The sequence below is a fragment of the Pleurodeles waltl genome, chromosome 8, assembly GCF_031143425.1.
Source record: "Pleurodeles waltl isolate 20211129_DDA chromosome 8, aPleWal1.hap1.20221129, whole genome shotgun sequence".
In the NCBI taxonomy this organism is placed as follows: domain Eukaryota; kingdom Metazoa; phylum Chordata; class Amphibia; order Caudata; family Salamandridae; genus Pleurodeles; species Pleurodeles waltl.
In genome coordinates, this window is record NC_090447.1 from 1,432,800,751 (window position 1) to 1,432,828,497 (window position 27,747).

The 27,747-nt window shown below is 45.1% G+C and overlaps 1 protein-coding gene across 1 annotated transcript in view; it reads right to left on the bottom strand.

The window, feature by feature from the left end:
* BRWD1 (bromodomain and WD repeat domain containing 1) overlaps positions 1-27,747 on the bottom strand; it is a 1,722,898-nt gene that overhangs the window by 1,520,471 nt on the left and 174,680 nt on the right. The window contains exon 8 of the mRNA XM_069202575.1: positions 22,738-22,959. Coding sequence (XP_069058676.1) covers positions 22,738-22,959 — 222 coding nt within the window. The remainder of the gene's footprint in view (positions 1-22,737; positions 22,960-27,747) is intronic.

Genomic DNA, 27,747 nt, shown 5'->3' on the forward strand with positions numbered 1-27,747 from the left:
TTATCAGGGGGGAGATTAATCTCCCATTGATTGGTTCTTAGCAAGTTTCCATGCTGACAACTATTGGGTCAGGAGGTTTTTGTGACCGAATAAATAAAGGGTGTGTAGATGCATTTATGGAAAATGTCACTTACCCAGTGTACATCTGATCGTGGCATGTTGCGCTGCAGATTCACATGCTGTGCACTGTTCCTGCCATCTAGTGTTGGGCTCGGAGTGTTACAAGTTGGTTTTCTTCTAAGAAAGTCTTTTCCAGTGACGGGACCGATTGGCACCTCCTTTCGGCTACATTGCGCCTGGGCTTCGACTCCATCTTAGATTGTTTTCCCCGCAAAGGGTGAGGTAGGAGTTGGTGAAGTAAAGATACTAGAGGTGCCCATGCAATGGAGTAGATATGTATGTACATAGTGTGTATTACAGTAATATTTAGTTACATATTTACAATTTATATGCAACTAAAACGGCTACAGGCTCCCGGGGAGGTGGGAGGGCGCATGTGAATCTGCAGCGCAACATGCCACGAACAGATGTACACTGGGTAAGTGACATTTTCTGCTCGATGGCATGTGTAGCTGCAGATACACATGCTGTGCATAGACTACAAAGCAGTAATCTCCCCAAAAGCGGTGGTTAGCCTGTAGGAGTTGAAGTTGTTTGAAATAATGTTCTTACTACAGCCTGTCCTACTGTGGCTTGTTGTGTTGCTAATACATCTACACAGTAATGCTTAGTAAATGTATGGGGCGTAGACCAGGTGGCTGCTTTACAAATCTGTCATTGGTATATTACCAAGAAAAGCCATTGTGGCGCCTTTCTTTCTAGTGGAGTGTGCCCTTGGAGTAATGGGTAATTCTATTTTAGCTTTAGGGTAAGCGGTCTGAATGTATTTTACTATCCATCTGGGATATGCCCTGTTTGGATATAGGGTTACCTGCATGCGGTTTTTGGAAAGCTACGAACAATTGTTTAGTTTTACGAAATTGTTTTGTTCTGTCAATGTAATACATTAGCGCTCTTTTTATGTCTAATGTATGCAATGCCCTTTCTGCTACTGAGTCTGGCTGTGAAAAAAGACTGGAAGTTCCAAAGTTTGGTTTAGATGAACCGGTGATATGACCTTTGGTAAGAATTGTGGATTTGTACGAAGAACCACTTTATGTTTTATATTTGTATAAAGGGTTCCTGAATAGTAAACGCCTGTATTTCGCTAACTCTTCGAAGTGAAGTGATTGCTATTAGAAAGGCTACTTTCCAAGTTAGAAATTGGATTTGACAAGAATGCATGGGTTCAAATGGTGGGCCCATGAGTCGTGTTAATACAATATTAAGATTCCACGAAGGTACTGGTGGTGTCCTGGGGGGTATGATTCTTTTTAGTCCTTCCATAAAGGCTTTAATAACTGGGATTCTAAAAAGTGATTTTGTATGTTTAATCTGCAGATAAGCAGATATTGCAGTTAGATGTATTGTAATAGAAGAGAATGCTAGGTGGGACTTTTGTAAGTGTAGTAAATAACTTACAATGTTTTGTGTGGAGGCGTTTAATGGCATAATTTGATTAGCCTGGCAGTAGCAAACAAACATTTTCCATTTGTTAATGTAACAATGTCTTGTTGTGGGTTTTCTTGCTTGTTTAATGACCTCCATACACTCTTTGGAAAGGTTTAAATAGCCAAATTCTAAGACTTCAGGAGCCAGATCACTAGGTTGAGCGATGCTGGATTTGGGTGTCTGATCTCTTGGTTGTGTTGTGTTAACAGATCTGGTCTGTTTGGTAGTTTGATGTGAGGTACCACATATAGGTCCAACAGTGTGGTGTACCAGGGTTGGCGTGCCCACGTTGGTGCTATAAGTATTAGTTGGAGTTTGTTTCGACTCAGTTTGTTACCAAATAAGGAATGAGCGGGAGAGGGGGAAAAGCGTAAGCAAATATCTCTGACCAGCTAATCCATAGGGCATTGCCCTTTGACTAAGGGTGTGGGTATCTGGACGCGAAGGTTTGGCATTTTGCGTTTTCTTTTGTTGCAAACAGATCTATGTTTGGTGTCCCCCAGCGTTGAAAGTGATGTTGTAGAATCTGGGGATGTATTTCCCACTCGTGAGTTTGCTGGTGATCTCGACTGAGATTGTCGGCTAACTGATTGTGAATGCCTGGTATATATTGTGCTATTAGGCGAATGTTGCTGTGAATTGCCCAATGCCAAATTCTTTGTGCTAAGAGACACAGCTGTGACGAGTGTGTGTCCCCCCGTTTGTTTAGATAATACATTGTTGTCATATTGTCTGTTTTGACAAGAATGTGTTTGTGGGCTAGAAGGGGTTGAAAGGCTTTTATTGCTAAAAAGACTGCTAACAGTTCCAAGTGATTTATGTGGAGTTGTTTTTGCTGATTGTCCCACTGACCTTGTATGCTGGGATTGTTGAGGTGTGCTCCCCACCCAATCATGGATGCATCTGTTGTGATAATGGCGTGAGGCACTGGGTCTTGAAAAGGCCGCCCCTTGTTTAAATTTACAGGGTTCCACCATTGAAGCGAAGAGTGTGTTTGGCGGTCTACCAACACTAGATCTTGGAGTTGACCCTGTGCCTGCGTCCATTGTTTAGCTAGGCACTGTTGTAAGGGCCGCATGTGTAGCCTTGCGTTTGGGACAATAGCTATGCATGAGGACATCATGCCTAGTAGTTTCATCACAAACCTGACCGTGTAGTGTTGGTTTGGTTTCATGTTTGATCTTATATTTTGAAACAATTGAACTCTTTGTGGACTTGGAGTGGCAGTTGCTCTTTGTGTGTTGAGTGTTGCTCCCAAGTATTGTTGTATTTGGGATGGTTGTAAATGAGATTTTTGATAATTTATAGAAAACCCTAGTTTGTGTAGAGTATCTATAATGTATTGCATGTGAACGTGACATTGTCGTTGAGTGCTGGCATTTATTAGCCAGTCGTCTAGATATGGAAATACGTGCATGTGATGTCTCCTTATATGAGGTGCTACTACAGCTAGGCATTTTGTAAATACCCTGGGGGTTGTTATTCCGAACAGCAACACCTTGAATTGGTAATGTCTGCCTTGTATTACAAAACTGAGGTATTTCATGTGAGATGGATGGATGCGTATGTGAAAATACGCATCCTTGAGATCCAATGTTGTCATGTATTCCCCTTGTTTTAGTAAGGGGACTACGTCCTTAAGTGTTACCATGTGGAAATGATCTAATTTGATGAAGAGATTCAGTGTTCTGAGATCTAAGATAGGCCGTAATGTTTTGTCTTTTTTTGGGATAAGGAAATACAGGGAGTAAACGCCTGTTCCTTTCTGGTGATAGGGTACTAGCTCTATGGCTTCTTTTGTTGGCAGTGCTTGGACCTCTATTTGTAATAGATCTAAGTGTTATCTAGACATTTTGTGCGGTTCTGGGGGAACATCTGGTGGGAATGTTGTGAACTCTATGCAGTAACCATGTTGGATAATTGATAGGACCCACGTGTCTGTGGTAATGTGTGTCCAATTGTGGTTGTATTTGTTTAATCTCCCCCCCACCGGTGATATGTGTTGGGGAAATGTGACATTGAAGTCACTGCTTGCTAGGGCTTGGCTTAGAAGACTGGAATTTCCCTCTTCCTCTTGGGAACTGTCCTGTGTAGAAACCACGAAATCCCCTCTCTGGTACTGGGACTGGTAGGTGGGTTTTGTTTGGGAGGTTGTGCTGGTTGTTGTCTGAACCCTCCCCTAAACTCTGGTTTCCTAAATGTTCCTCTGTATTGTGAGGAGTAGAGCGCGCCCATGGCTTTGGCCGTGTCCGTGTCTTTTTTTTTTTTTTTCTATGGCGGTATCCACTTCCGGCCCGAATAATTGATGTTGATTAAACGGCATATTCAATACCGCCTGTTGGATCTCTGGCTTAAATCCAGAACTTTGCAGCCATGCATGCCTTCTGATTGTTACTGCTGTATTTACAGTCCGTGCCTTTGTATCAGCAGAGTCTAGGGCAGACCGGATTTGGTTGTTTGATATGGCCTGTCCTTCCTCAACCACTTGTTGGGCACATTTTTGGTGTTCTTTGGGCAAGTGCTGGATGATGTCTTGCATCTCATCCCAGTGCGCCCGGTCGTAGCAGGCAAGTAAGGCTTGTGAGTTGGCAATTCGCCACTGATTGGCTGCTTGCGATGCCACTCTTTTCCCTGCTGCATCGAATTTTCGACTTTCCTTATCAGGGGGTGACGCATCCCCCGATGATTGCGAATTTGCCCTTTTCCTTGCATCCCCTACAACCACTGAGTCCGGAGGGAGCTGTTGAGTGATAAACACTAGGTCTGACGGGGGCGGTTTATATTTCTTCTCGACCCTTGGTGTAATGGCTCTCCCTTTTACAGGTTCTTGGAAGACCTGATGTGTGTGTTTAAGCATGCCTGGTAACATTGGTAAACTTTGGTACGATGCATGCGTGGATGCCAAAGTGTTAAACAGGAAGTCATCCTCCACTGGTTCCAAGTGCACTGTAACGTTGTGGAATGTTGCAGCTCTGGCCAGTACCTGCATGTAGGACGTACTGCCCTCTGGCGGTGAAGGTTTTGTTGGATAACACTCTGGGCTGTTGTCCGATATAGGTGGGTCATATAGATCCCAGGGGTCAGCATCGTCTTGAGTCATCCCAGTACTGTGCCATTGGTGTACCCACCGGTGATAACTGAGGTGATTGCAGTGGAGAGGTTTGTGGTGAGAAATGTGGTGGTGGTGACTTTTCTCTAACCACTTTGGCTTTTGGTTGCATCTCAGTCTCGTGAAAAGCCAGTTTTCTTTTTGATTTGAGCGGAGGGATGGTTTGTATCTTCCCTGTATCTTTCTGGACTTCTAACCTTTGCTGAGTTTGGTCATGTTCTTCTAAATCCAGTTCCTGCTCAAATCTGTGTCTTTCTTTGAGCTGCAGAGAGCCCTTCCTCCTCAGTGTAGAAAGACAGTTTCGGCTCCGATGCAGTTTTTTCGGTACCGAAATCCCCATAGAAATTGTCTTTTTCGGTTCCGATAAGCTTTTTCAAGGCTTGCTCGACTAGATTACTCAATGCCGACTTTTTTTGGTGCCGGTTTCTCGACTGGAATCGGAAATCTTCGGCAACATGTTGCCCTTTTTCGGTGCCGATGTTACTTGGTCACCTTCTTTTCTGTGGGTTGAGCCATAGCCTTCCGGTAGTGGCGATCCCGTGGCCTTTACTTTTTTGGTGTGACCTTGGGTGTGGGACAGGGCAGGTGTACTCACTTTTTGCGCTGAAGGTCGGTCACCGTCTGATTCATCTGAGTCCGATCCTTGGATGGATATCCACATCTCTTCTTCCTCGACGTCGAGATGTTGGTTCGGCTTCGACGCCATATGTAGTTGTCTTGCACGTCGATCCCTTAAGGTCTTCTTGGATAGAAACGCTCGGCAGGCCTCACAAGTATCCTCTCTGTGTTCGGGCGATAAACAGACCGATGCTGGTCTGTATAAGGATACTTGGCGTGACACTTGGGACAGAAACGGAAGGGGGTCTGGTCCATTAGTCTTCGACGACTTGTGTGGTCGGGCCGACCAGGCCTTGGTGAAGTGCGGAAGCCCCGAATTGCCGCTGAAGGCGTCTTATTGTCGGTGCCGATGTGATGAAAGTAAACCGGTCCCGAACGTAAACAATACCGACGAATTTCGATGATTTTCTAAGTTTCCCAATTCGAATTACAGAGCAGAGGGGAACACGTCCGAACCCGTTGGCGGAAAGAAAACAATCTAAGATGGAGTCGACGCCCATACGCAATGGAGCCGAAAGGAGGAGCCACTCGGTCCTGTGAATCGAAAAAGACTTCTTCAAAGAAAAACAACTTGTAACACTCAGAGCCCAACACTAGATGGCAAGAACAATGCACAGCATGTGTATCTGCCGCTACACATGCCATCGAACATATAGATATATGGAAAATGTCACTTACCCAGTGTACATCTGTTCGTGGCATTAGTCGCTGCAGATTCACATGCTGTGCACATCCCGCCATCTGGTGTTGGGCTCTGAGTGTTACAAGTTGTTTTTCTTCGAAGAAGTCTTTTCGAGTCACGAGACCGAGGGACTCCTCCCATTTCGACTCCATTGCGCATGGGCGTCGACTCCATCTTAGATTGTTTTCCCCGCAGAGGGTGAGGTAGGAGTTGTGTATGCTAGTAATAGTGCCCATGCAATGGAGTGAATGCGTATGTACATAATAAAGTTTCAAGTAGTGTATTTACAAATGTACAAATGTTTAAGATCTACTTCTAAACGGCTACAGGCTCCCGGGGAGGCGGGTGGGCGCATGTGAATCTGCAGCGACTAATGCCACGAACAGATGTACACTGGGTAAGTGACATTTTCCGTTCAATGGCATGTGTAGCTGCAGATACACATGCTGTGCATAGACTAGTAAGCAGTTATCTCCCCAAAAGCGGTGGTTCAGCCTGTAGGAGTTGAAGTAGTTTGAAATAATGTTCTTAGTACAGCTTGACCTACTGTTGCTTGTTGTGCAGTTAGCACATCTACACAGTAGTGCTTGGTAAATGTATGAGGCGTAGACCATGTTGCTGCCTTACATATTTCGTTCATTGGAATATTTCCTAGAAAGGCCATGGTAGCACCTTTCTTTCTGGTTGAGTGTGCCTTTGGTGTAATAGGCAGTTCTCTTTTAGCTTTAAGATAGCAGGTTTGAATGCACCTAACTATCCATCTAGCAATGCCTTGTTTTGAAATTGGATTTCCTGTATGAGGTTTTTGAAAGGCGATAAATAGTTGTTTTGTCTTTCGAATTAGTTTTGTTCTGTCAATGTAGTACATTAGTGCTCTTTTGATGTCTAATGTATGCAGTGCTCTTTCAGCTACAGAATCTGGTTGTGGGAAGAACACTGGTAATTCTACTGTTTGATTTAAGTGGAACGGTGAGATTACTTTTGGTAAAAATTTGGGATTTGTTCGTAGAACAACTTTATTTTTGTGTATTTGAATAAATGGTTCTTGAATGGTAAACGCTTGAATTTCACTCACTCTTCTTAGAGATGTGATGGCAATTAAAAATGCAACTTTCCACGTTAAGTATTGCATTTCACAAGAGTGCATGGGCTCAAAAGGTGGGCCCATGAGTCGTGTTAAGACAATGTTGAGGTTCCATGAAGGAACTGGTGGCGTTCTTGGTGGTATAATTCTCTTTAGGCCTTCCATAAACGCTTTTATGACAGGTATCCTAAATAATGAAGTTGAGTGCGTAATTTGCAGGTAAGCTGAAATTGCAGCCAGATGTATTTTTATGGAAGAGAAAGCTAGTTTTGCTTTTTGCAAATGTAGTAAGTATCCTACTATATCTTTTGTGGATGCGTGTAAGGGTTGAATTTGATTATTATGGCAGTAATAGACAAATCTTTTCCATTTATTTGCATAGCAGTGTCTAGTGGTAGGCTTTCTAGCCTGTTTTAGGACCTCCATACATTCTTGTGTGAGGTCTAAGTGTCCGAATTCTAGGATTTCAGGAGCCAAATTGCTAGATTCAGCAATGCTGGATTTGGATGCCTGATCTGTTGTTTGTGTTGTGTTAACAGATCTTGTCTGTTTGGTAGTTTGACATGAGGTACTACTGACAGGTCTAGTAGTGTTGTGTACCAAGGTTGCCTTGCCCATGTCGGTGCTATTAGTATGAGTTTGTTTTGACTCAACTTGTTTACTAGATATGGAAGGAGTGGGAGAGGGGGAAAAGCGTAAGCAAATATCCCTGACCAGTTCATCCATAGCGCATTGCCCTCAGACTGATGTTGTGGGTACCTGGATGCGAAGTTTTGGCATTTTGAGTTTTCCTTCGTTGCAAATAGATCTATTTGTGGTGTTCCCCAAATTTGGAAGTAAGTGTTCAGTATTTGGGGGTGAATTTCCCATTCGTGGGTTTGTTGGTGATCTCGAGAGAGATTGTCTGCCAACTGGTTCTGAATCCCTGGAATAAATTGTGCTATTAGGCGAATGTGGTTGTGAATCGCCCAATGGCAAATTTTTTGTGTTAGGAGGCACAACTGTGTCGAGTGTGTCCCTCCTTGTTTGTTTAGATAATACATTGTTGTCATGTTGTCTGTTTTGACAAGAATGTATTTTTGGGTTATTATGGGTTGAAAAGCTTTCAGCGCTAGAAATACTGCTAACAGTTCTAAGTGATTTATGTGAAACTGCCTCTGATGTATGTCCCATTGTCCATGGATGCTGTGTTGATTGAGGTGTGCTCCCCACCCTGTCATGGAAGCATCCGTCGTTATGACGTATTGTGGCACTGGGTCTTGGAAAGGCCGCCCTTGGTTTAAATTTGTACTGTTCCACCATAGAAGCGAGATGTATGTTTGGCGGTCTATCAACACCAGATCTAGAAGTTGACCCTGTGCTTGTGACCATTGTGATGCTAGGCACTGTTGTAAGGGCCGCATGTGCAATCTTGCGCTTGGGACAATGGCTATGCATGAAGACATCATGCCCAGGAGTTTCATTACCATTTTGACTTGTATCTTTTGTGTTGGATACATGGCCTGTATTACCTTGTGAAATGTTTGAACCCTTTGTGGACTTGGAGTGGCAATCCCTTTTGCTGTGTTGATTGTCGCTCCTAAGTATTGCTGTGTTTGACACGGCAAAAGTGGCAACTTCGCATAGTTAATGGAGAAACATAGCTTGTGAAGGGTCTGTATGACATATTTTGTGTGCTGTGAACACTGTCTTAGCGTGTTGGTTTTGATTAACCAGTCGTCTAAGTACGGGAACACATGTATTTGCTGCCTTCTGATAAGTGCAGCTACTACTGCCAGGCATTTTGTAAAAACTCTTGGTGCAGTTGTTATTCCGAATGGCAACACTTTGAATTGGTAATGTATTCCTTGGAATACGAACCTTAGGTATTTCCTGTGTGAAGGATGTATTGGTATATGGAAATACGCATCTTTTAGGTCTAGTGTTGTCATGTAGTCTTGCTGTTTGAGCAGTGGGATTACGTCTTGTAATGTGACCATGTGAAAGTGGTCTGATTTGATGTAGGTATTTAGTGTTCTGAGATCTAGTATTGGTCTCAGAGTTTTGTCCTTTTTGGGTATTAGAAAGTACAGTGAGTAAACTCCTGTGTTTTTTTGTAGATTTGGTACTAATTCTATTGCGTCCTTTTGTAGCAATGCTTGAACTTCTAGTCCTAGAAGATCTATATGTTGTTTTGACATCTTGTGTGTTTTCGGTGGGACGTTTGGAGGGAATTGTCGAAATTCTATGCAATAACCATGCTGGATAATTGCTAAGACCCAAGTGTCTGTTGTTATTTCCTCCCAAAGTTTGTAAAATTGGCTTAGTCTTCCCCCCACAGGTGTTATGTGATGGGGTTGTGTGACTTGTGAGTCAGTGTTTATTTTGAGGAGTTTTGGGGCCTTGGAATTTCTCGATTTCTTGGGAATTGGCCCCCTCTATATTGCCCCCGAAAACCTCCCCTTTGATATTGACCCTGGTAAGTAGGCCTTGTTTGTGAGGTTGTGGTTTCTGTGGGTTGACCTCGAAACCCTCCCCTAAAAGGTGTTTTTCGAAATGTGCCTCTGCTCTGCGGGGAGTAGAGTTCGCCCATGGCTTTGGCTGTATCGGTGTCTTTTTTGAGTTTGTCAATGGCATTGTCCACCTCCGGCCCAAACAATTGCTGTTCATTAAATGGCATATTGAGCACAGCTTGTTGGATTTCCGGCTTGAACCCTGAAGTGCGCAGCCATGCGTGCCTTCGTATCGTGATTGCAGTGTTTATTGTCCTTGCAGCTGTATCTGCTGCATCCATGGAAGACCGTATCTGATTATTTGAGATACTTTGTCCTTCTTCCACCACCTGTTGCGCTCTTTTTTGGAACTCCTTGGGTAAGTGTTCGATGAAATGTTGCATTTCATCCCAATGAGCTCGGTCGTATCTTGCCAAAAGTGCTTGTGAATTGGCAATACACCATTGATTTGCTGCTTGTGCTGCAACCCTTTTTCCCGCAGCATCAAATTTGCGGCTCTCCTGGTCTGGAGGTGGTGCGTCTCCTGAGGTATGAGAGTTGGCTCTCTTACGAGCTGCCCCGACAACTACTGAGTCTGGTGTTAGATGTGTTGTAATATAGATTGGATCTGTTGGCGGTGGCTTGTACTTTTTCTCCACCCTTGGAGTTATGGCTCTGCCTTTAACTGGATCCTGAAATATTTGTTTTGAATGTCTTAGCATTCCTGGTAGCATGGGAAGGCTTTGGTACTGGCTATGGGTGGAGGATAGGGTGTTAAACAGAAAGTCATCCTCAATTGGTTCCGAATGTAAGGTGACGTTGTGAAATTCGGCTGCCCTTGCGACCACCTGTGTGTAGGATGTACTGTCCTCAGGTGGTGACTGTTTTGTAGGATAGGAGTCTGGGCTGTTGTCAGACACTGGAGCATCGTAAAGGTCCCATGCATCGGGATCATCCTGACTCATTGTAGTATGAGCTGGTGAGTGCATCAGTGGTGGAGTTGTTGCTGGTGATGCATGTATTGATGGTGGTGGAGACGGTGGTGGGGTTGTTTTCCTTGCCACCTTTGCCTGTGGTTGCTTGTCCTTTTGTTGAAAGGCAAGTTTCCTTTTTATTTTGATTGGGGGAAGAGTGGTTATCTTCCCTGTGTCCTCATGAATATGAAGCCTTCTTTGCGTGTAGTCAGGCTCTACAGCTTGAAGCTCCTCTCCAAATCTATGTAATTGGGAGGTTAATCCTTGTTCCTCTGTATAGGAACTAGTTTTCGGCTCCGAGGCTGGATGTTTCGGAACCGAAACCTTTTCGGAAGTCTTTTTAGGCTCCGAAGAAACCTTCTTTGTTTTCGGCGTGGTGTCTCGGTGCCGAAATTCTTCGGTGCCGCTGTCTCTGTGCCGAAGTTTCTCGGAGCCGCTGTCTCGGCTCCAAGGTTGCTGTGTGGTGGTATCTCGACCGGAGTCGGATGACTTCGACACCAGCATGCCCTTTTTCGGTGCCTTGGATTGGTCACCTAGTTTTCGGGTTAAGCCATGGCCTGTTGGCGGTGGCGTCCCTTGGGCTTTTGTGGACTTCTCGTGAGTCTTGATTTTCGACGTCTTACTCACGGTTTTGGGTGTTTCTTTGGCGTCGAGTTCTTCAGAATCCGACTCGTGGACGGAGAAAGTTTCTTCTTCCTCCTCGAAACGATATTGACCTGTCGGCGTGGACGCCATTTGTAGTCTCCTGGCTCAAAGGTCTCTCAGTGTCTTCCTCGACTGAAACGCTCGACAGGCTTCACAAGTATCCTCCTTGTGCTCGGGGGACAAGCACAAGTTACAGACCAGATGGTGATACGGATACTTGTGATGGCATTTTGGGCAGAAGCGGAATGGGGTCCGTTCCATCAGCCTTGAAGTCGCACGCGGCCGGGCAGGCCCCGACGGGGGATCGAAAAAACCCCGAAGGGCCACCGGAGCTCTTCAAAAATCGGTGTCGATTTGTTCTAACTAACCCGATACCGATCGCAAACAATACTGACGTTTTTTTCCGAGATTCTAACTAACTTTCCGACCCGAAACACGGAACGAAAAGGAACACGTCCGAACCCGATGGCGGAAAAAAAAAAATCTAAGATGGAGTCGACGCCCATGAGCAATGGAGTCGAAATGACTTCTTCGAAGAAAAACAACTTGTAACACTCCGAGCCCAACACCAGATGGCGGGATGTGCACAGCATGTGTATCTGCAGCTACACATGCCATCGAACATTTATTTATATATAAACAATTTCTTTTTTTTCTTTTTAAATAATCGACTCTTGGGGTAACAACTCTTGACCCAACAGGTTACGAAAATGTCTGTGGCATGCCTAAGCATACCTGGCAACATGGCAAAAACTGACTTTGTTTATGGGTGGTAGTCAGTGTATCAAAGAGAAAATCCTCTTCAATAGGGTCAGACTACATTTGTACGTTGTGATATGCAGCTGCTAGTGCTATGACCTGCTCAAACAAAGTTGCATCTTCAGTGAGTGAAGGGCGTGCAGGGTATAAATCAGGGTTGTTTGGTAATATGGGATCTGGATCGTATGAATCCCATGGGTCAATATCTTGCGGAATGTCCCCCAAATCATCTGAGGTGGTGTTAACCTTGGGGAGAAAATTGTGGCTCAACAATAGGTGGATGAGATTAGGGAGGTGGTGGAGGAGTAGGAGGAAGCACAGGAGAGTGTGGCAGAGAAGGCTGGGGTCAAACTGGAGTTTTGTCCTTGGAGACCTTTTTTGGTGGAGGACCAGTGTCCAAGGGCAAGTTTTCTCTTGATTGGGACAAGGGGGGAAGCAATTATTCTTCTTGTTCCTTTTCGGATACGGAGCTGGTGCTAGAGAACGTCCATTATTTTGTGGATTGGCTCCACTGGTGAAGCTCCTCCTGAGGAATGGCTGGAGTCTCTGGAAGACACAATCTTTGGTTCCGAAGTTTACAGAGTGGAAAAGTTATGTTGACCCGAAGCTCTCTGCTCTGAAGTGGATGCGAAAGGCTTCTTGATCAGAGCCGAAATGCTTGGATTGAAGGTCTACTCGATCCTGAGGCTGTGTGAGATGCTGCCGAGCAGGAGGTCGATGCCGAAGACGTCTTAGGTCTTGGCTATTTTTGGTGCAGAGTCGGAAGGCTGGTCATCCAAAAGTAACTTTCGGATCGGACCATGGCCCGAAATACACAAACCTGTTTGTGGGGCTTCTTTAAAGTCTTTGTATGGGAGGTCGGGGATGATATTCTTATGGGTTGCGCTGAGGTGAGAGGCTGACTTTCGATGTCAGATTGAGCATCTGACTTTGAATCTTCCATGAAGGCCTCCTCCTGTTCGATCTCCTCCTGTGCATGCTCTTCCTCAATAATATCAGGTGTGCTGCCTGGTGTCTTCAACGCAATCTCCAATCGACATGCTCTTTGGTCCCAGAGGGTCTTTTTGGATCGAAAAGACAGAAGGGTGTAGTAGGTTTCTTCTTTATGGTCCGAGGATAAGCACACGTTACACACCACGTGTTGGTCGGAGTGTGGAAATTTCAAATGGCATAGCGGACAGAATTGAAATGAAGTCCTTTCCATCAGCCCTGCATATCCCGACACAACATGAAGGAGTAGGCCAGAGACAGGCGCTGATGCCTCAAAGTGCGTTAAGCCGACTCCCGATGTAGAATTTCAGACTGAAAAAACAAGATACAGTAGTTGAGATAAAAGAAGAGTTCAAAATAGAAACAGCTGAGGAATACCAGACCGAGAGGAAGACACTTCCGAACCAAATGGCAGAGAGAAAAGAATCTAACAAAGGACTCGATGCGCAAGCGCAGGATCACCGAGAGGAGTCACTCGATCTTGTGACTCGAAAAGATTCTTCTAACAAAAACAAAAACTGCAACAGTCCGAACCCAACAGTATACGGCAGACTTAAGCAAAGCAGGTGTATTTACAGCCACACATGCCACCGAACACACTGTTTCAGAATAAAGTATAACTGATACATATACCATTTTAATTTGAAACAGTCCGTGTTACTGAACTTCTGCTCAAGACCAAAAATTTTATGTCGAAGTAAAGAAGGCTGGTATCCTATTTCATAGTCTTGTCATGCGATATGGTTCCAGTGTATAGCCCTGGGGGCTCAAATCATCTTACTTATTAGGTATGGGGCAATGGTGACTATTCTTGATTCCAGAATTCTGACCACAAGATCTCATCATTCAATCCATTATTCTGGGTCCGTAATCTAAAGACTAACTGTTTCTCTTATTCAAACAATCTTCTAGATACCATCTGAGAATCTTGCATTGTTTCCAAGACCTCCCATCTAAGGCCATTTGAAGAGTGATTACAAAGTGGGTACGATGTTTTGAGGTAGTATGACTACATCTGATGGTGCTTCGATGCTCATTGGTGAGTGTCTTGACCATTATCATGGTCATCCCTACGTAAATGAGATTACATGGACACCTGATCAAATACACAGTTATTTGAGCAGCAGTTCGTATGTTTATTAAGGTGCCAGGTCCCTGTTTCTCCTAATTCCACTGTGGTTTTATTCAAGGACAAGGGGCATGTTAGACCGGACATCCTTGGCGTGGTCTCCCTTAACATTTTGCCTCTGTTTCCCAGGTTGTTGCTGTGTGCTGGACTCTGTTTTTGCCACTCTGGGCCCTTTACAGCTGCTGACCAGTGCTAAAGTCCAAGTGCTCCCTATGTGAAATTGTATGTGCAATTGCGTTTTCCATAAATGCCATATTTGATTTACTAATAAGTCCCTAGTAAAGTGCACTAGAGGTGCCTAGGGCTTGTAAACCAAATGCTACTAGTAGGCCTGCAGTACTGAGTGTGCCACCCACGTAAGTAGCTCTGTAAACATGGCTCAGACCTGCCACTGCAGTGTCCGTGTGCAGTTTTAACTGTCAATTTGACTTGGCAAGTGTGCCAACTTGCCCAGACCAAAACTTAGCTTTTTATACATGTAAGGCATCGCTAAGGTAGGCCCTAGGGAGCCCCATGGGCAGGGTGCAGTGTATGTTAAAGGTGGGGCATGTACTGATGTATTTTACATGTCCAAACAGTGAAATGCTGCCAAATTTGGTTTTCACTGTTACAAAACTTCTCTCTCTCATAGGTTAACATGGGGGGCTGCCTTTAAATATTCTCCATGTACAGGTTCCCTTTTGAGAGCAGATAGAAATATGGATTTTGGGGTCTCTGAACTTACAATTTAAAAATACATATTTTAGTGAAGTTGGGTTTCAGATTGTTAGTTTGAAAATGGCACTTTTAGAAATAAGGCATTTTCTTGCTTTAACCTTTCTGTGACTCTGCCTGTTTATGGATACCTTGTCTGGGTCAGGCTGACAGCTGGGCTGTTTGTCAATTTCCTCTAGACAGTGACACAAAGGGGGCTGGATGTAGCCTGCATATCATGATGAGCCATCTGGGCTACAGTGGAGGGAGGAGTAGTCACTTATACCTGAATAGGCTGTGTCTGCCCCCTCACAATGCAGTCTCCAACCCCCTGGTGTGTGAAATGGGCCTGGCCTGGGCAAGGAAGGATCCTGTAAACCACAGAGACTTTTCTTTGAAGTTGGGCAATTTGAAAGGCAGACAGGGGTATAAGTATTCGAGACAAAACCCTAGACTTTAGATTTCTTCAAGATTTCCTTAAGGAACCAAAAGGAACCTCTACCAAGGAGAAGAGCTGAGGAGAAGTGCTGCCCCTGCCTGTGCTTTGTTGGGGTATCCTGCAGTTTCTGCTTCTGCCTGTGCAAGGGGACAAAGACTGGACTTTGTGGTCTATTCCTGCTTAAGAAGAATCGCCAAGGGCTTGGACTGAGCTTGCACCCTGTTCTGAAATCTCATGGCCATCAAAGACTTCCTCTGCCAGCACCTGGACTCTGCTGAGACTCCTGAATACCAACTGGTGCCTAAATCCAGTCCCTGGGCCCTTGAAAGGAGAAGCTGGAGGAAAAAACAAGAAAAACCAGGTAAACTGACTTTGGACGAGTCTGGACTGACGCCGCTGCTGAATCCCGTGATGCCGCCTGCAATCGAAGCCGTGACCATTGCTGGAGTGCGACGACCCTGCAGGCCTGACGCCACTGCAGCCCCGCTGAAGTCCCCAACTCCGCAAAGTTCAGCAGGCACGTCTCAACATGCCTTTCGACAGGGAACACTTGTTTGAATTATGACAATCCGTGCTATGAATTCTGGAATCAAGAGTAGTCACCATTGTCCCTGACCTGGCAGCCCTCCACAATAAATAAGATGATTTGAACCTATGCATTGGAAGCAGAGTTATATCCCATGACAAGATTATGAAGTAGGGTACCAGCCTTCTTTACTTCAACATCTAATTTTTGGTCTTGAGCAGAAGTTCAGAAACACAGGCTGTTTCAAAGTAACATAGTATGTGTATCAGTTCTATCTTACTCTGTAACAGTGTTTCTGTAGTGGACACTTTTATGGGTTGGTCCCCTTTAGGTAATTTCTCCTATTCATTTCCCCTCTCCTTTTCAAATGAAGGAAAACTCCAAGATCGGCACCATATTCACTCCCCTTAGTTTGTCCTTTATCCATTTCGATGGACTCACTGCTCCCTGCCTTGTCAGAGACTTAAACTGGACCTCTCCAGCTCTGGATCACTCTGAGAAGCTTGAATACGGAGTAGATCGTACAGACCACAGCACTCCGCAAACAAGTGAGTACGGATTTTAGTTGTGACATTCTTTGGGTAGGAAGTGACCCTGGGTGACCGGTCTACCAATATCGAAGCAGTACCGCTATTAACACATGGTGTGACTAGGCATTTCGCTTGTTTACATTCCGCTGGCGTGTAAACCAACATTTTTTGCTGCATTACCGGTTCACAAGTGAGCATATCATCTTGTTATTAAAGCATCAGTAACCTGGCACAGCAACTTCCTATACCTCTATTACCTGGAAGAACGTCTTTTTTTGGGAGGGGTGAAAGGGGGGGGCTGTCATACTAGTTTATTGGGACTCTCACAATGTACCCCTTTTTCATATAGTAGTTGTTTTAATGTGTCAAACGAGGTCACAAGATCTTGTCTTTAGTTAAAACATCAGTGATCCAATACGGTCCTTTTTTTTTTTTTTTAACAGGGGTAATACTTTGGTGGCAACTGTTATGCTGCTGAGTCTGTGTTAAACAATACGACCAGCACAGGATATTGCAGTAAACCACAACAGCAAGAAGGCGGGAGCTGTCAAGCTGGAGCCTCCATTTCAGAGGGTGTTCTACTGAGGGTGATGTTGCTATTGTACCAACGGTAATAAAAACGTTTTACTGGCGGGCTGTCAAAGTGGATATATGAACAGCAATTATCATATACAAAAAATGGGGACACAGTTGTGCAAACTAGAGACCTGCATCATGGGAAGTGAAGGTAGACCACTTCTATTACTGATTTGGAAATACAATTTTTGACTAACATTTACTAAGCTGCAACAGTTGTAAACACTGGCTAATGCATTAGCCCACGACGTTTTGCAGACAAGATCCATCAGGAATCTTCATAACCTAATAGAAGGATACCCATAGTCCCTACATGACATTAAAAAATATTTCATTAATCTTTATGATTGCCATTAAAGAGTAGCTAAGATCCAAGAAATCCCCAAGGGACCTGTGTACCTGAACATGTAGGGTAAGAATTACTCGATTGGGGATGCTGCACCTGTCTTAGAATGAATGCGTGTTCTCTTTACCCCACGTTGTGCATGAGTATGGAATGGTGTTATTCACACACTTGTAATACTTCTCTAAGGTGGAAAATGTCATTTCCACTTAACACTACTGTTTTGTTGTATTCTGGGTCCCCACATTCATAAGCATGTGTGTAGGGATGTGCGCTTGTTGGCATGGTTACTCTGCACTTTTTGCCTGATATTGATGCCAACTTTGATTGAGAGTGTGCAGGGACCCTTCTAACCCAGCCCCAGCACCAGTGTTCTTTCCCCCAATCTGTACCTTTGTTTCCACAACTGGCACACCCATAGCACACATTTAAGTCCCTTGTAAAAGGTACCATGGTACCAAGGGCCCTGTGGCCAGGGAAGGTCCCCAAAGGCTGCAGCATATATTATGTCACCCTGGGGGACCCCTCTGCCTTTACGGCTTGTGTGTGCAGGTGGGGAGAAAAAGGCAAAGTTGCCATGCCCACAAACCACTGCCTGTGTCATATGCAAGTCACCCCTCTAGCAGGCCTTACAGCCCTAAGGTAGGGTGCACTGTACCACAGGTGAGGGCAAGGCTGCATGAGCAATATGCCCCTACAGTATCTAAGTCCATTCTAAGACACTGTAAGTGCGCTGTATCCATATTTAGCATATGGTCTGGGAGGTTGTCATTACAAACTCCACAGATTCCATGATGGCTTCACTGAATACTGGGAAGTTTGGTATCAAACTTCTCAACACAATAAACCCACACAGATGGTAGTGTGGTATTTATTGAAAAGTGCAGCCAGAGGGCATCTTAGAGATGCCCCCTGTATGTTCGCTAAACTGCTAGTGCAGGACTGACTAGTCTATGCCAGCCTGCCACTTCCAGACAAGTTTCTGACCACATGGGGTGAGAGCCTTAGTGCTCTCTGTGGCCAGAAAAAGCTTGTTCTGGGTGAATGTGCTTCACATCTTAACCCTGAAGGTACTGATACACCTGGCGGTGAGCTTCAAAGGCTGAAGCCCCCTGTTAAAGTGCCCCAGGGCACTTCAGCTAGTGGAGTTTCCCGCCCCTCGGACAAAGCCCTAGTTTTGGCAGCAAGTTCGGTGGGAAAATTAGGGAAAGCAGGGAGGCGTGACCACCCCAGCTAGGACCAGCTTAGGTGTCCAGAGCTGAGGTGACCCCTCCCTCCCTGCAGAATCCTCCATCTTAGTTTGGAGGACAAGAACCAATAGGGTTAGGTTTGTGTCCCACCGCCCCAAAGGGAGTGAACACAAGAAGGGGGTAGCCACCCTCAGGGACAGTAGACACTGGCTACTGCCCTCTGACCCGTTTAACACCCCTAAATCCAGGATTTAAGTTCTCCCCTGAACCCAGTTCGTCAGATTCCTGGCAACCTTTGAGGAAGAAAGAAGGACAGCTAAGCTGAAATCCCAGCAGAGAAGAAGGGAGACGCAAACTGACTTAGCCCCAGCCCTACCAGCCTGTCTCCTGCTTCAGAGAACCTGCAACAAGAAAGCGTGGCATCCTGCAGAACCAGTGATCTCTACCAAGCTCCAGAGGGCTGCCCTGCATCACAGAGGGCCAAGAACTCTAGTGGGCAGTGGCCCTGTCCAAGAAGAAACTACAACTAAGGACTCCAGAGCCTCCCTGGATCTGCGAGTCGTGACCACTCTGCACCCGACGCCCATGTCCAGGTGCCCACCCTGGGTTGACCTCTCCTGTTCCCCACGACAATGCCTAGAGTGTTAAACCAGAGCACCCCACTAACCGCGAAAGCTATGGACAAAGGTAACCGACACCTAAAAGTACACTGCACCTGCAGCCTCCAGGCCCTGGAGAACCCGATCACCAGCGCAGCAACGTTCAGCAGGCAGCCCTCCTACTTATCCAGTCTGTGGTTTTCCCAAACCGACCCCCTGGACCCAGCCTGCAGCATCTAAGTGACCCCAGAGTCCCCTCATAGAAAAGCATTGGGAGCCCAATGCTCTGTGTGCACCCTGCATGCGGCCTCTCAAACGCCACTGAAGATTTTAGTTTGGTGCCTACGTGTGGCCTCCCCGGTGCTCCTCTAAACCCCCCCAGGTCTGCTCTCCAAAGACCGGGGTACGTACCTGCCAACAGATCTGAATCAGAGTGCCCCCAGTTCCAGTGGCAGGCCATGTTAAATTTGCCTCATCGTGTGACCTCTGCACCCGACTGGCCCAGTGTTGCTGGTGGTGGGTGTTTGGGTTTAACTTGAACCCCTACCAGTGGACTTCCTAACCACCAGAGACTGGAACTGCAAGTGTTGTACTTACCTGCAAAATGTACTAATTTTTTCCCCCCCAGGAAGTGTTCTGGATATTGCAGTGTGTCAATGTTTAAAGCAGATTGCCATGTATTCAAAAACTGTACAACTTGCCAACTCCAATCAAGTGGTATTGATACATATGTGAAATACTTATTAATTTATGTACTTACCTGCAACTTGAATCTTGTGGTTCAAGAAATAAATTAACAAAAGATGTTTTGTTATATAAAAACCATTGGTATGGAGTTAAGTCATTGAGTGTGTGCTTCTTCTATTGTCTGTGTGTATGTACAACAAATCCTTTACACTACCCTCTGATAAGCCTAACTGCTCAACCACACTGCCACAAAAAGAGCATTAGTATTATCTACTTTAGCCTCCGTTAAGCCTCTGGTGAACCCCTGGACTGTGCACAGTATATCTCATTTTGATATAGTATATACAGAGCCAGCTTCCTACAATATCGATCCAGTGTAAGACTCCAGTGCTTTCATATGTAATAGAGTAATTTATACTCTTGTGATGAGGGTTAGGCACATTAGCAGGTCCTGAAAAATGCCACCAGATCTTTTAGACTACTTTATGCTGAGAAACATGTTGACCAGTAGCTCTGTAGTGTAGGGTGTACCCACATACAGTTCAACACCTACACCTCTAATCAGAGTAGTAGGCACACATTTACTTTATACAAGGGAAGAAGATCATAACCCTCTGTTTTTCTCCCCACCCTCTGTCGAACTTGGCACGTATGCCAAAACAGTCTTCAGTGAAGCCATCATGGAGCTGTGGAGTTTGTAATGACAAGCCCATGTATGTAATATGGACACAATGCACTTCGGTGTTCCATGAATTTTGCAAGGTCACATGTAACATGCTATGAACAATTACATATTCATGGATACATAAACAGACATGTATTTATTTTAAAGTGCTCCAGAGTCATGCACATGGGTAGGGCAATTCTGTGTTCAGGACGTATGACCAAGGTCCCCTGGAAAGGAACTGAGCTGCAACTGATTATTGCCTAATTTTACTAATCCTGACTGCCTCAAATGGAGTCTCATCCTGCAACTCCCTTTTAGGGGAGTCAACATTTTAGAGGAGATGGTTAATTAGGGAATTTATTGCAAGGCTTCAAGGGTTTTAATGAGCAGTGGATTTTATTACTAATTTGGTGTAAAAACGAAATATGACAGAAGAGGCTGTAATAGAGAATGTCTTTGTTGCAGTCATTGTCAACATAGCGTATGTTCTTGTTGATGTCAGAGTGGTTGGGATGGTTACTAATGGTGTACCACAAGTGAGAGACATCAGCAAGACCATTGCAAACCATGTCTTCCAGGATGAAGCAGTGACAACCGGCTGTTGGTGAAGTTGCGCCTGTGTTGGAGGTGCAATCCTCTGAGGTTCAGTTGAGGTTGTAAAGTCTTTCTTGGATCAGTGGGTCTTCACCTCCCTGGCTGAATTTAAAATTTCTAATGATGTCAAGGGGGTACTGAAGCAAACACATTTGCCTTTGCTACTATTGTAATGTCACTGTGGGACTCAGCTTGACAATGGGGAATGAGTAAAGCATGAGAATCTATGAATGACCCAATGCCTGAGAGTTCTGTAAACATCTGTCTGGTAGCAGTGTCTTCAATAGTAAACTCCACCTACATACAATTATAATTTCATCACAATGCAGTATTGTATTATACCAGCCACAAAGTACAATTATCTGCCTTCGTAGTCAGAAATGCTGTGGTATATATCTCTTCAATTATGGAGTTTTACTCTCCCCGCCTTGGGAGGTCACAAGAAAGTTAATCTCTGTTGAGTGTTGTTCCATGACACGATCTCAAGCCATAGGGACTTTTTCTGTTATCATGTAAAATGCGTTGAGGATACTTGCAGTACTGGGCACACCTTAAAGTGATCCTGACACAAACTTTCACGATGCAATTTAAATTGAGGCAATCATCTGTCCTTATCCATACCACAGAAAGAAAAAAAAAAATGCAACAAAGGGCTGAGAATTGTTCATGAGATCCACAATTGTTGACCTCTTCCTTATTTGTTGTGTTTTTTCCTGACACATAACCATATACCTCCAAAAACAACGTCCTCTTAGCTTTTTAGGTCGTTATGACATTTTTGGCTTCAAAAGCCGCTTATAAATGATGACAGAGATTCCTAAATTTCTGTTGGGGCAATAATGTTTAAAAAATATGTTAAAGCTGCTTTCTTTGGCAATCCCCTTCCCCCCGTGGTGACAGGACTGCAGGAAAGAAGTATCCACACTACTAAACTTGGCTTGTTGGGAAGCCAGAATTACCAAATAATTCCTCATTCAAAATGGCAAATAACAATGGGTTTTTGAACATCAAAAGCATTTGGAGGAAAGCACTGATTAAGTGACTATAGGGTCACCCTTGCTGCTACAAGCTCCTATTCATGGTGCACTGTGTGGCTTCACTATTAATAGATGACTGGGGTTTTATGACAACTTGAGAATTAAGTTACGTAATGTCACATGTTGGAAAACGTTGCCGCAGTAAAGCTGCGTTTCAATTAGGTCAGCTATTGGGTTTAATGCTCTTTCAGAAATCAGGTCACATGGGGTAGCGGGGATAACTACTTATTAATTTAATATGAGCATCACACAGGCATAATAAATTGTAGATCCAACGCCTTCCAGGGTTTTAGGGAAAGCTGGATGGGGCAGGGGTAATCAAGGGTCAGGATCCACTATGATGTCCTTCTTGGGAGCCAACATCTGAGTGCCTGTAATTTGAAAACAACCACTCACTACAAACTTTTTCGCTAACGGGCACACCCAGGGAGCAACAAGGCCTCACAAGGTTCTTCATAATTGTTTGAACTTTCAAGCAAACACTATGGATACTGCAAATAAATGGGCTACCTTTCAATACATTTACTCGGATGCCTTAAGAGGGCTGGAAGAGGGCAAAGGACAGGATTGTTGGTTAGTGTACAACCCCAAGCGGTTGAAACTGGAACAGATACTTATCAGTTCGCACCATTCCTATCCTGCCTGTGTTTAGAAGTGACAGTTCTATTGCTCAATTGTACATCAGCAATAAAAGCCAAAATATGATTTCCAGACCTTCTGCCACACAACAACTTTGTACATAACAGAAAATAGTGGATGGGCTAAGACACCAGAAGCTACTCAAAAGGTAAAGCACACCCAACTTGGCATTAATTACAGATGAGTTTAAAAAGAGTATGATTACCTGCAAAGAGTTAACAGCACCAGTGTGTCCTTGGAGTACAGCAACTGGGGCACAGGTTCTCAAGCACCAAACCCTGATAATTTTGTCACAACTTCCAGCAGCAATGAGTGTATTTTCATAGTTCACAGCCATATCAGAAATCTCAGCTGAATGTCCTCTGAGTGTAGCAAGTAAACGGCCATCATAAGTGGACCATATCTTCACCAAACAATCATCTGAACCCTAAGAAGAGAGACAAATTCAAATTTTATACCTCGCACCAAACAAATACTGCAATGAATAAAATATCAACTGCAACAGAGGTGATTAGTAACTGATTATGCTTTCTCTCACAGCCATTATTTACCTCAATGCTCTCTAGAGCGGCCACTGTATACAATCTTGAAGTATGAAGCTGAATGCAGATATGACTCCAGTTCACTGTCTGGATAGAGGCAGGCATGTTCCTAGTGGTTATTAATGATCTCCTTTCTCAATTCTGCACACAAAGCTTTAGGAAAATTGTCAATAACTAGCACAAAGTAGGGGCAGTGGGTAGTCATATTGAATGGGATTCCCTCTATAAGCACTATGATTGTAGTAGTAAGATATTACCACTGTTTATATATAGAACATTGTGTCTGTTTACATATATTGTTTAAATCTACTACACAAAAAGTAAGGTGTAAATAATGTATGCTAATCAAGAGACAGTTGCACTATTTATTAGCAATGTTGAGGCGAGGTGCATCAAAACTCACTAGATGTGAAGCATCCTATGTCCACACACTCAACAATGGTAATAAACAGCATACTTCTCAGACTGTCTCTCTGTGCTAGTTAGAGTGCATACAGGGACAGTCTGGCAAAGGTGTGAGTCATAACCAGACTATGGCTCATCAGACTGGAGCTTGATCATCTACAAAAGGATGAGAGAATCTTGGAGCATGAATCCGGTCCCAAAATGTGCTCCCATTTGGCCCAGAAGACTTTGTTGAAATCTAGGTTGTTAAAAGGGCTGTGCAGTGTCTATTCACAGTGGTCCAGTCCCATTTACAGTGATCTCATTTCCCGTGGTTAATAGCAGTGCCTTCAGGGGTTGTGCCCCTATCACTTCTAGGTAGATTCTTCAGGATGTGCAAAGAAGCTTTCCATAGGGTGGCCAGTACCCCCTGGTGGGGTCCGCCAATCCACATGCTATGCACTCTGCAACAGTCTGAATTTTAGGACCCCGGCTGTAAGGAAATGCCTCCTTGGCATGGTTACCCCCTGACTTTTTGCCTTTTGCTGATGCCAGTTATGACTGAAAGTGTGCTGGGACCCTGCTAACCAGGACCCAGCACCAGTGTTCTTTCCCTAAACTGTACCTTTGCTTCCACAATTGGCACAGCCCTGGCACTCAGATAAATCCCTTGTAAATGGTACCCCTGGTACCAAGGGCCCTGATGCCAGGGAAGGTCTCTAAGGGCTGCAGCATATCTTATGGCACACTGGGGACTCCTCACTCAGCACGTGCACACTGCTTCACAGCTTGTGTGTGCTGGTGGGGAGAAAATGACTAAGTCGACATGGCACTCCCCTCAGAGTGCCATGCCAACCTCACACTGCCTGTGGCATAGGTAAATCACCCCTCTAGCAGGCCTTACAGCCCTAAGGCGGGGTGTACTATACCACAGGTGAGGACATATGTGAATGAGCACTATATCCCTACAGTGTCTAAGCAAAACCTTAGCCATTGTAAGTGCAGGGTAGCCATAAGACTATATTGTCTTGGAGTTGTCAAACACGAACTCCACAGTTCCATAATGGCTACACTGAAATCTGGGAAGTTTGGTATCAAACTTCTCTGCACAATATATGCACACTGATGCCAGTGTGGAATTTATTGCAAAATTTACCCAGAGAGCATCTTAGAGATGCCCCCTGAATACCAATCCGACTTCTAGTGTTAGGCTGACCAGTTTCTGCCAGCCTGCCACAACCAGATGAGTTGCAGGACACATGGGGAGAGTGCCTTTGTCACTCTGTGGCCAGGAACAAAGCCTTACAGGGTGGAGGTGCTTCTCACCTCCCCCTGCAGGAACTGTAACACCTGGCTGTGAGCATCAAAGGCTCACCCCCTTTGTTACAAGGCCACAAGGCATCCCAGCTAGTGGAGATGCCGGCCCCTCCAGCCACTGCCCCCACTTTTGGCGGCAAGGCTGGAGGAGATAATGAGAAAAATAAGGAGGAGTCACCCACCAGTCAGGACAGCCCCTAATGCATCCTGAGCTGAGGTGACCCCCGTCTTTAGAAATCCTTCATCTTAAGTTTGGAGGATTCCCCCCAATAGGATTAGGGATGTGCCTCCCTCCCCTCAGGGAGGAGGCACAAAGAGGGTGTAGCCTCTTCCCAGACCAAAACACACCCCTAAATTTAGTATTTAGGGGCACCCAAGAACCCAGGAAATCAGATTCCTGCAACCTGAACTAAGAATAAGGATTGCTGACCTGCAAGCCTGGAGAGACAACGGAGATGACAACTGCTTCGGCTCCAGCCCTACTGGCCTGTCTCCTGACTCGAAAAACTGCAACAGCAACGCATCCAACAGGGACCAGCGACCTCTATCGTCTCAGAGGACTGCCCTGAACCCCAGGACCAAGAAACTCCTGTGAGCAGCGGCTCTGCTCAACAAACAGCAACAATCTTGCAACTTTTCTGCAACTTTCAAAGACCTCACTCTTCCCAGCAGAAGCATGAGACTTCATCCTCTGCACCCAAAGCCCCCGACTCGAGATCCAGAGAACTAACACCACAGGGAGGACTCCCAGGTGACTGCGACCCCGTGAGTAGTCTGAGACAACTCCCCCTGGACCGCCACAGCAACGCCTGCAGAAAGAATCAGAGGCTCCCCCTGACCGCGACTGCCTGTAACAAGGGACCCGACGCCTGGACCAAGCACTGCACCTGCAGCCCCCAGGACCAGAAGGAACCGAACCTCAGAGCAGGTGTGACCCCCAGACGACCCTCTGCCTAACCCAGGCGGTGGCTGGCCCGAGAAGCCCCCCTGTGCCCTGCCTGCACCGGTAGAGTGACCCCCAGATCCCTCCATTGTTTCCTATACAAAACCCGACGCCTGCTTTGCACACTGCACCCGGCCATCCCTGTGCCGCTGAGGGTTTGTTTTGTGTACCTACTTGTGTCCCCCCCAGTGCTCTACAAAACCCCCCTGGTCTAACCCCGGAGGACAAGGGTACTTACCTGCTGGCAGACTGGAACCAGAGTACCCCTGTTCTCCATGGGCACCTATGTGTTTTGGGCACCTCTTTGACCTCTGCACCTGACCGGCCCTGAGCTGCTGGTGTGGTAACTTTGGGGTTGCCTTGAACCCCCAACAGTGGGCTGCCTATGCCCAGGAACTGAGACTTGTAAGTGTCTTACTTACCTCACATTCTAAACAATACTTGCCTCCCCCAGGAACTGTTGATTTTTGCACTGTCTACTTTTAAAATAGCTTATTGCCATTTTAACAAAAACTGTATATGTTATTGCTCTAATTCGAAGTTCCTAACTTACCTATGTAGAGTACCTTGCATTTTATGTGTTTGCTTCAAATTTTGAACTTGTGGTTCTAAAAATAAATTAAGAAAAGATATTTTGCTATATAAAAATTATTGCCTGAAGTAAATACTTCGAGTGTGTGTTTCTCATTTATTGCCTGTGTGTGTACAACACATGCTTAACACTACCCTCTGATAAGCCTACTGCTTAGGTCTCCTACTGGCATAACAGAGGGTGGCATGCAAATGGGGGAGAGGAAGGGCACCCAAATTCAAAGAATGGCTATAAGGCTTGCTATACTGTAAAGATCAGCTGGAGGTTTATACAGCGTTGCAGACCCCAACCTCACGTCCTAAGGCTATATGGGGACCGTTGAACACATACTTGCTCCATAACCCACACAGTATTCTATCTCCTTCAACTACAGGTGGTCTTTAGAAAAAAGTATAATCATAGGGGACAATACGGAATGGGCGACAAAAGCAGGGAGGTGGGAGCGTATAGTCAATGTACTTATCAATAAATGTGTGCATTATGAAATGCATAAACAGAATGTGGCTTATGGAAAGTTAAATTTTATGTTTTAAAAATGTGTTATTGTGTTCACTGCAAAATCAATTAGAAAGTAAAGAACTCAATGAGATGACTCATACATTAAATGTGTTAAAATGCAAAGTCATAGGGCTGGGAAAAATAAATGAAAGGGGCCAATTTTAAAAGCCCTGCAACACTACAAGTTGACATGGTATTCCTACAAATAACACATTTATGAGAGACACACTGTTTCTCGGACACTGGAAAATAATCATTCATGAGTCACTCCAGACATACAACAGGGTCCAGTGGAGATGCAATCCTACTTAAAAAGGCAGTGGACTTCCACATGACAGACATGGATGGATTCACTTGGCAGATATGCAGTGGTTCTAGGCAAATGGAAGGGTGAAAAGACAGTACCGATAAAGGTCTATGTATCAACCCGATTTACAGATTGATACATTGCGTGCCCTCTGAAGTTACTTACTGAAACATTCCGGGTATTGTCAATACAGTGGGGTGGAGGTAATCATAACATAGTTAGATAGGGGAGGAAGTATCCCCTCCTGACAATTTGCAAAACCCACCTGTCTATCTTGATGTTTTCTCAGTGGGATAAGAGATGGCGAATCCTGCCTCCAACTGGTCCATGATGGGACGACGGACTAGGACGTTTTGAAGGTTGAAGAGTGGGAGAGAGGGACATTGGATCCAGAGTCCTCGGACATGCAGCGGCTGGGCAGCATGCGCAGCACAGTGGCTGGAGGGAAATGGACATGTTTAGGTGCTCCTTCCATGGCCAGGAAAGGGGCAAAAATCAGACTGAGGGGGGCAAGGAGCAACTGCAAGGCCGAGCTGTAATCCAGGACTCCTTAAAGCACACAAGTGTAGAATACGCTTTGTCTCTGAAGTGACTGGTGCCATTGAAGAGTATTTCCATAAACGACTGCTGGA